This window comes from Citrus clementina, unplaced genomic scaffold, assembly GCF_000493195.1.
Source record: "Citrus clementina cultivar Clemenules unplaced genomic scaffold, Citrus_clementina_v1.0 scaffold_3, whole genome shotgun sequence".
In the NCBI taxonomy this organism is placed as follows: Eukaryota; Viridiplantae; Streptophyta; class Magnoliopsida; order Sapindales; family Rutaceae; genus Citrus; species Citrus x clementina.
The window spans coordinates 33,776,251-33,785,251 of record NW_006262339.1 but is presented as its reverse complement, the minus strand read 5'-3'; the positions used below and the strand labels follow the sequence as shown (position 1 = coordinate 33,785,251).

Sequence of the window (9,001 nt, the reverse complement as noted above, 5' to 3'; positions counted from 1 at the left end):
AATTGCTGGCATTATTAATTTTCATGATTATTTTTATATTATGTTAGTGATTATTAAATTTAATATAATCAGTTACTGTAATAAATTACTAAATAGTTAATTTTATTGAAGTAAAATTACCAATTTAATTAGACTATAAAAAAATTTAAAACAAAATTCAAGTAAATCGTGAATAAAATAATTAATTGGTTAATTAAAATTTGAAGTAACAAATAAAAAATAATTTTATATATGAAAGAAATATTATAAATGGATAATTTTATTATTATTCTAATCCCCTTTAAACTCACTTATAAATTGGGATTGCTAATCTCATGATTTAAGGATTAAAGTTGAATTAGTCCCCTCTCTAATCCAATCAGAGGGAAGTTGCCAAACATGGGATAAATATTTAATCCCAAAGTTAGTTTAATCTCACTCTTAGTCCTAGCTCCCAAGCATAGCCTTAGATTATAAGTCATAAAATTAAGTATTAAAGTATGAGATACAAGAAAACATATTTCTTCAAGCAATTGGGTCATTTTATGTCATAAAGTAAAATAATTAAATAAATCTTATATTAAAGCAACTTTAATAGTAAAAAAACTAAATAAGAAAAAAATATAAGAATGATTATTTTGATTAATTATATAAATATTTTTGTTGATTTGTATTTATTAGAAATAATGTAAATTTATTGTAAATATCTTTTAGATGTGGGGTAAGTTTACACAAATAATGAGGTGAAATATCCTTACCCATTAAAGTTTCGCAGTTTAGAAAATACTTCATTCACCACCACTAAATTTTGCTAAAATTTTAGCACATACCTTCCTGAATTATAATTACAAATGTAAGGACTAATTAGATAACTAGCTTAAACCCTTGGGACTAAAGGAATATTTATTCTTGTCTGTTAGGTTACATAAAACTCATCAAAAGTGTCATTTATAATGGAGGTTGTTGCCTTCTTTATTTTATCATTTGCATGTATAATTTTATTAATTTTTAATAGTTTGGATGGAGATGAGAAATCTCATGGTTAATCTCATAAATTATTGGCTTTTAAAAATTAATTAGATCAAATTAATATACCACAATAGTTACATTAAAATGTAAAAACTTTTTTCTTATTATTGTTTTTAGGAAAAAAGATAAATACACCCCCAACGTTTAGATAAAGGAACAAAACCCCCTAATATTTCAAAAAAGATATTTACACCCCCATTCATTATAATTTTAATATGTAATTACCATTATACCCTTCTAGCATATAAAAGAAAAATTGTTAGATTATCCAATTTGTCCATATATTGTTAATAAAATTATAAATATACCCTCATTGTCACATTCCTCTATTTAAAATTTTATCAATAACCAATTTTCAAAAAATACATCTACACACCTAAAAAAATTGTAAAAAATTATAATTTTAAAATAAAATTGGTTATTAATACCATAATAAATAACATAGAAAATTGGTTATAAATGTACAAGTTTCACTGATTGACATGTGGAGAATTGTTAAATATACAAGTTTAAAGTTTAAATAAAAACATAGAAAATTGGTTATAAATGTACAAGTTTCACTGATTGACATGTGGAGAATTGTTAAATATACAAGTTTAAAGTTTAAATAAAATTGGTTATTAATAACTAATTTTATTTTTAAAATTATAATTTTTTTACAATTTTTTTAGGTGTGTAGATGTATTTTTTGAAAATTGGTTATTGATAAAAATTTAAATAAAGGAATGGGGCAATGAGGGTATATTTATAATTCAGCACCGATATTCTCACACCAATAAGCACCACATTTAGCACAAAACGGTTCGTTTTGTGCTAACTATAAAACATTTAACTGTAGCTTAAAAACGCAGATTCATTTTGCTCAAACGCAGACCACACACGCGCTCGAATTTCTGAAACGCAAACGCAAACTACACACACACTCATCTCACTGGAGCACAGCACTCTCTCTCACCGTGGGTCTCTCCACATATAGCTTGGCTATCGGTTGTTTCTCTCCCAACCCCGTGAATTGCATTCTGACGGCACTTCTGGAATTTGAGACCTAGCTGCAGCTTCACTCTGTCGGTATGAATTTATGTTAATTTTACTGATTATTATACAAGAAAATATATGCATATGAGTAGAGCCGGCCATGAATTATTTTGATTGTTTGAGAAAATTTTGCTGATCATGAATTATTACAGTGGGTTAGCTTAGTTTTGTGAATTATTTTGTTCTTGAAATTAGTTTTGTTAATGTAAATTATTTTTATATTGTTGTCGTGAATTATGCGATGAGACTGTATGCGATGGATCTTCATTATTTGATTGAAATTTCAGGCAGCCATGTTATATCTAAGTCAAGGAAAAGTAGATGTCAGCATTGCACTCCTTGTGCATATAAATCTTTTAATAGCCTTATTGAAACATGAGAACTGATCATTACCAAATAATATATGCTCTCTCAATTTTGTATCAAGCTAAAAAGAATCCCTATCCAGAGATGCATCAAATGGAATTACTTGCAAATAAATCATCTCAAGGCCCTTAAAATCTGATATGCCTCTATAAATGGCTAATGATTTTACAAAGCACACAAATCTTAGATCAACAAATGATATCTAACCAATAACGAGCATCAATAATTGCCATGTGTAATCGGCAATTTGCTGACTGCATTATTCCGTTATTAATGTATAATTAAGTAACACCTATGCTAAATGGTTTTGTTAATGTGAATTATTTTCATATTGTTGTCGTGAATTATTTTGTTTTTGATAATATAAATTTCCATTTTGATGATATGAATTATTTTCATTTCGTATAAATAAAGAATATGGAAAATGCCATCGAAGACATTGAGGAGTTGGAGAAAATTGAGGAGGAGGACGAGCCAATGATTGGGATGTCTTTTAATACCGATACTGAAATGTTTATGTACTTCAAAGAGTATGGTAAAAAAAAAGGATTTCCAGTTATGCGGAGAAGTAGTAGAAAGGATAGTGATGGGGTACTTAGAAATGTGTCTTTTGCTTGTGGCCGAAGCGGGGAGACAAGAAGAAAATCTACTAATATCTTAAAGCCGCAACCTAATATAAAGACAGGCTGCAGTGCTAGATTAGGAGCTGGTTTAGGGGATGATGGAAAGTGGACGATTCGAAGCATAAATCTTGAACACAACCATCCATTGTTGACTCCAACGAAGTCAAGGCTTTTTCGATGCAATCGTAGCCTCAGTGCACATGCAAAAAAGAAACTTGATATAAATGATCGAGCGGGAATCAAATTGTCCAAAAATTATCAGTCACTTGTTATTGAGGCCGGTGGACATGAAAACGTGACATTTATAGAGAGAGATTGTAGAAATCATATTCAGAAAGAAAGAAGATTATGGCTTGGAGATGGGGATGCTGCTGCTCTTCAGAATTATTTTATGAAAGTGCAAGCGGAAGATAATAGATTTTTCTTTAGTATGCAAGTGGATGATGAGGGCCGACTAAAAAATATTTTTTGGGCTGAGCCAAAAAATAGGGAAGCCTACAAAGAGTTTGGAGACGTTGTTACATTTGACACCACATATCTTACAAATAAGTATGACATGCCATTCGCTCCATTTGTAGGAGTTAATCATCATGGTCATTCTATTTTGTTTGGGTGTGGATTGATTTCAAACGAAGACATTGAGACATTCACATGGTTATTTCGAACATGGTTATCCTGCATGTCTAATTCAGCTCCTATTGGAATTATTACAGACCAAGACAAGGCAATGAAAGCTGCAATTGAGAACGTTTTCCCCAATACTCGACATCGGTGGTGTTTATGGCATATACTTAAGAAGATTCCAGAGAAGCTGGGGGGCTATAAAGAATATCGCGACATTAGTAATGTGTTGCATTGTGCTGTTTATGACTCTCAAAGTTCTGCAAAATTTGAGGAAACTTGGCACCATATGATTGTAGAATTTGAATTGGGGGGAAATGAATGGTTACGGGGTTTATACAATGAGCGGCATCGTTGGGTGCCTTGTTATCTAAAAAACAGTTTTTGGGCAGGAATGTCAACTACTCAGCGCAGTGAGAGTATGAATGCATTTTTTGATGGTTATGTTAACTCGAAAACTACTTTGAAGCAGTTTGTGGAGCAATATAGCAATGCATTAAAGAATAAAGCTCAGAAAGAAGTTGAAGAAGATGCTCGGTGTTCTTCCCATCAATTGCCATGTGTAACATCTTATGCGATGGAGAAGCAAATCCGAGATGTGTACACAATTTCGAAATTTCAAGAATTTCAACAAGAGTTGGTTGGAAAAATGTATTGCGAATTTGTCAATTCCATGGGTTGTGAATATATAGTTAGAGAGGATGTCAAAGTTGATACATGGAAAAAAAGGACTTTTTTTGAAGTATATTGTGATAAAGAAAATGGTGAAATCCATTGTAGTTGTTCAAGGTTCCAATTCAGAGGAATTCTCTGTAGGCATGCTATTACGATCATGATACGCAACGACATGGAAGTACTTCCAGAAAAGTTTATCCTACGAAGATGGAGAAAAGATGTGTGGAGATGCCACAGTAGGGTGAAAACCAGTCATGAGCTGCATAGCTGCACAGATGAACAAAAACGATACGAGAAGATGTGTGTCAGTTTTGCAGAGGTTGCAAATGTGGCTGCAAAAGATGTGGAAAGTTATAATCTTGTTTTGAATTGGATTGAGAAGGTACGGATAGATCTACCGGAAACGATTCAGTGCGGAGGAAACGATGTAACTATTGTTACAGGCCAAGGAAGTTGTAGTAATAGTGTCGGAATTGAAATGCATGATGTTGAGACAGTACGTGATCCAGTCGTTAAGCGTCGTAAAGGTCGTCCACCTTGTCAAAGAAAAAAGTCGACTAAATTTTCAAAATCAGCGCGTTCTAATGCAAAGGTTAGTTTTAAAGTAAAATAATTATAGTAAAATAATTTATTAATGGTGCTCAAATGTTGGTTTTGTTGACTTTGCAGGATGGACATGTAAGCGATCAAGTGGCAACTATGATTCCAACATTTCAAAATCTTCAACAAAGTTCCGTTGATAGGAATATGTACCCACATGGAGTTATGGACTATTCTAATGTAAGTTTTTCACACTTTATGCGCAATATTTATAAGTATTATCATTTGGTTCAAGTTTCATTAATATATGTTTGTTTTAGGGCCTTATGAACTTGCATCATATAACTGGAGATAATGTTTATCCAACAGCTACACAAAATTCTAGCACGGTAAGTAGTGATAAAATTTGTATTTGCTCATCTTATGTAATTTAGTATTTGTTCATTTAATGTACTTTAACATCTTTATTATAACAAGATGTTTATTTTTTTATAATAGCACCCACAACTCCAGCCCCAAGTGCATGGACATTTTCAGCAGCTGCTTTTTCATCAAAATAATGAATATGGAGTTAATAGGGAGTTTGGAAGTGATTTCGAAGAATAGCATTTTCGGTGCAATAATTGAGCATGTATCAGTTTGATATATAGACTATTTATCCGCTAGTCATGTGGCTGCTGGTTTGATTCAGACTCTTTTACCTGCAATCAGGGTTGGACTTGCTTTCTTGGTGATGCTTACTATTATGTCCTTTAAAGGATGTGTGTTTTTGGTGGCTGTTGCTGGTCATACTTTTGGATTTTTAATTTTTGGCAGCAGGGTTTTTTATAAATCACACCCCCTCCATGAGCTGTTGATACAATTAATGGCTGATTACTAAGAGTTAAGTATGTTCTTGAGTTTGGCTTTGTAGTTTATCTTGTAACTCTTAATTTCTGTAGAAACTGAATATGAGAAATTTAATTGCATATGTTGTTGATTTTCAGTTTCTGAATTTGAGAAATTTAATTGCATATGTTGCAAACGTGGTTATGCGGAAGAGAAATTTATTTGTACAATGCAATTGTTAATCTACTGAGTAGCAACATTTTCTTGTTTGTACATGGAGGTCTTGTTGAATAATATCTTCATTCGTAGCAACAGATGCTTGGCTGCAGTAAATTTGTTATACGAAGATAATCACTTTAATATCTGATGCTGTTAAATCAGCAATGGTGGCAAGCTTTATGCATAGTTACTGATGCCTTATTTAATTTTTTTTTATTTTTTCCCCCTAATTTTTCTCTTTTATCTTTAAATTATTGCCTACATCACATGTATATTTGCTTACATTCGTAACACCTGTAATTGTTTTTTTTTAATATCATGTTAAGTGTATACAATATGCTATGTACTTGTTACATAAATAATTAATTTCCAAGAGAAATAATTAACATTCATTTCATGGAATATATTAGTTAAGTATACAATTTAAAATAATACATATTACAATTGTTATAATTATTTGTGGAACATATTTTACAATAAGACTTAGATCTTCATGTGGTTGTCTTTGCCGAAGTTCTTTCTCAAACAACTGAAATTTAAGAGACAAGCACTCCATTTGATGCCCCAGACTACGAACTTCTCCTAATAAGATGTCAATTTTGTTCTCGTTCATGCTTCGATCTTCCATCCCTCCAAAGTCATTACATTCACTACTTTTCCAATTATCATCCCATTCAAAAGCCCCACATCCTTTGCACTTCCAAAACTTACAATTCGGATTTTCTCTCGTCCGTGAAATTCGTAAGACCTTATTACTATTGCTGCATTTTTCACAAGCTTTCACCTGTGTTCGATTTTCACTTGTGCTGCTACAAGACATAATGATTGAACAATTTCTCTACAATATAAACAAATAGCACAATCATTGTACCACAAATATATACAACACATAATGGCAATTCCCAGCACAAAGTTATAATAATTCTTTTATCATCCAATTTCCAGCACAAAGCCATCTCAATTAGCCCCTCAGACTACCAAAAATGCAACCCAAATCAACCCATCCGAACTATATATCAACATAATTTAACAATTTCCAGCAGCAAGTTTTAACAGCATATAAAATTCTAACAACAACTCATACCAAAATCAGCAACTCATCAATCCCAAATCAACCTATCCGAACTATATATCAACATAATTTAACAATTTCCAGCAGCAAGTTTTAACAGCAGATAAAATTCCAACAACAACTTATCCCAAAATCAACAACTCATCAATCCCAAATCAACCTATCCGAACTATATATCAACAGAATTTAACAATTTTCAGCAGCAAATTTTAACAGCAGATAACTTCCAACAACAATTTGTGATAACAATTTCCAGCAGCAAATTAAACCAATTACCTCCACGAATTGATTACCCAACGAGATGCGTGAGAGAAACCCAACGAGATGCGTGAGAGAGACCGACGAAAAGAGAAAGCCGAAGGAGAGAGTAGCGAGATGCGCGTGAGGCCGGATGAGAGAGACCCACGGTGAGAAAGAGAGCCACAGCCGAAGAGAGACCCACGGTGAGAGAGAGAGCCACAGCCGAAGAGAGACCCACGGCGAGAGAGAGAGCCACAGCTGAAGAGAGACCCACGGAGAGAGAGAGAGCCACAGCCGAAGAGAGACCCACGCTCGAGAGAGAGAGCCACAGCCGAATAGAGACTCACGCTCGAGAGAGAAAGAGAGAAAATCGAAGGAGAGAGCAATCCCACGATCCGTTTGGTGAGGCGAGTGTGTGAGGAGAGTGTGTTAGTTTTCAAGCACAGTATTTTTTTTTATAGTTAGCACAAAACGAACCGTTTTGTGCTAACTGTGGTGCTAAGCGTGGTGCGTTTCTCATTTTCCTTTATAATTTTATTAACAATATATGGACAAATTGGATAATCTAATAATTTTTTTTATGTGCAAGAAGGGTATAATGGTAATTACATATTAAAATTATAATAAATGGGGTGTAAATGTATTTTTTGAAACATTATGGGATTTTTATCCCTTTACCTAAACGTTGGGATGTGTTTGTCCTTTTCTCTTGTTTTTATAATGGCTAAGGTTGAGTTTGGTTTTCCTTCTAGAATCAAAAAGCAATTGGAGCAGTATATGCCTTTTGCCCTAATTAACAAGCTGTGCTTGCATGTTGGTCACAACAACTTCCCTCCTTGGCATGGGTGATTTTGCAACTAAAGAGGTTTCTGAATGGATCTCTGATAACCCTAAGGTTGTAAAAGCAGCATCAGTTATCTGCAGACTCATGGATGACCTAGTCATGAGTTATACAAAATAAAAAAATTACTTTACCAATTACTAATTAAATTAAGTCAAAATGGCACTACATCCCCTTATAGATTTTTTCACTACTTATGTGACCCCGTATTTTTTTATAGAAAAATTACCAAAACTCTCCTATATATGTTATTATACTTTTAAAAAAATCTGCGCCCCAAAAAAATGAAGAGATTTTGTCTAACATAATTTTGAAAAAAAATTATCAAACACTAAAATTACTTTAAAATTTTTAAAAATTATTTATGAATCTCGTAGAAGCAATCCCAAATAGATACTAATTATTAGAACATATGTGCGTATATATATATAGTTTGAGCAAAAGAATGGACATGTTGCATTGGCAATTGAATGTTACACGAAGCAGCATGGTGTCTTTGAGGAAGAGGCAACTAAAATGTTTGAAGAAGATGTTGCAAATGCATGGAAAGATATTAACCAGGAGTTGATCATGAAGCCAACCGTCGTTACCCGGCCGCTGCTTGAGATGATTCTTAATCTTGCTCGTGCAATTGATTTTATAAACAAAGACGATGACAATTATACGCATTGTTACTTAGGTTCTGTTTCGGATTGAGGTGTTATAACTTTTAAACTGAGACTGCTGTCGAGAAAAAAATTATAGATATGAAACAAAAGTTAATGGAATGTAGTAAATAGAGTTTTTAAATAATAATTTTGACAAAATTATTAAAGATATAATATATTTTTCATCATACAAGTAAAAAATGTATTAAAATAACTTTTAAATTACAGCAGTTAGTTTGAACTAATGTTTGATAAACACTTTAGTGCTGTATCTTTTAATATACAA

At 32.6% G+C, this 9,001-nt stretch overlaps 2 protein-coding genes and 1 long non-coding RNA gene across 3 annotated transcripts; 2 read left to right on the top strand and 1 right to left on the bottom strand.

Moving 5' to 3' along the window:
- The first annotated feature begins 1,796 nt into the window (after window positions 1-1,796).
- LOC112099898 (protein FAR1-RELATED SEQUENCE 5-like) lies at window positions 1,797-4,489 on the top strand. Its single transcript, XM_024187421.1, has 3 exons — window positions 1,797-2,076; window positions 2,824-4,330; window positions 4,434-4,489. Exons 2-3 carry the CDS (start codon window positions 2,827-2,829, stop codon window positions 4,487-4,489), a joined length of 1,560 nt encoding a protein of 519 aa, XP_024043189.1. The 5' UTR covers window positions 1,797-2,076; window positions 2,824-2,826.
- Window positions 4,490-4,544: 55 nt separating this feature from the next.
- On the top strand, window positions 4,545-6,019 carry LOC18048227. Its single transcript, XM_006442540.2, has 4 exons — window positions 4,545-4,920; window positions 4,998-5,108; window positions 5,189-5,257; window positions 5,367-6,019. Exons 1-4 carry the CDS (start codon window positions 4,627-4,629, stop codon window positions 5,472-5,474), a joined length of 582 nt encoding a protein of 193 aa, XP_006442603.2. The 5' UTR covers window positions 4,545-4,626; the 3' UTR covers window positions 5,475-6,019.
- A 275-nt stretch (window positions 6,020-6,294) lies between these two features.
- On the bottom strand, window positions 6,295-7,423 carry LOC18048226. The gene is made up of 2 exons (XR_002906558.1): window positions 7,264-7,423; window positions 6,295-6,753 (listed from the first exon to the last, which is right to left on the bottom strand). It is a non-coding gene; the product is annotated as an uncharacterized LOC18048226 (long non-coding RNA).
- Between the last annotated feature and the right edge of the window lie 1,578 nt (window positions 7,424-9,001).

Bases quoted from the DNA above. Each gene is read 5' to 3' on its own strand.
- LOC112099898 (XM_024187421.1), top strand. From the start codon at position 2,827: ATGGAAAATGCCATCGAAGACATTGAGGAGTTGGAGAAAATTGAGGAG. The intron at 4,331-4,433 runs GTTGTGAATATA...AATCCATTGTAG, and splicing joins CGAATTTGTCAATTCCATGG to TTGTTCAAGGTTCCAATTCA.
- LOC18048227 (XM_006442540.2), top strand. From the start codon at position 4,627: ATGTGTGTCAGTTTTGCAGAGGTTGCAAATGTGGCTGCAAAAGATGTG. The intron at 4,921-4,997 runs GTTAGTTTTAAA...TTGACTTTGCAG, and splicing joins CAGCGCGTTCTAATGCAAAG to GATGGACATGTAAGCGATCA. The intron at 5,109-5,188 runs GTAAGTTTTTCA...TGTTTGTTTTAG, and splicing joins GAGTTATGGACTATTCTAAT to GGCCTTATGAACTTGCATCA.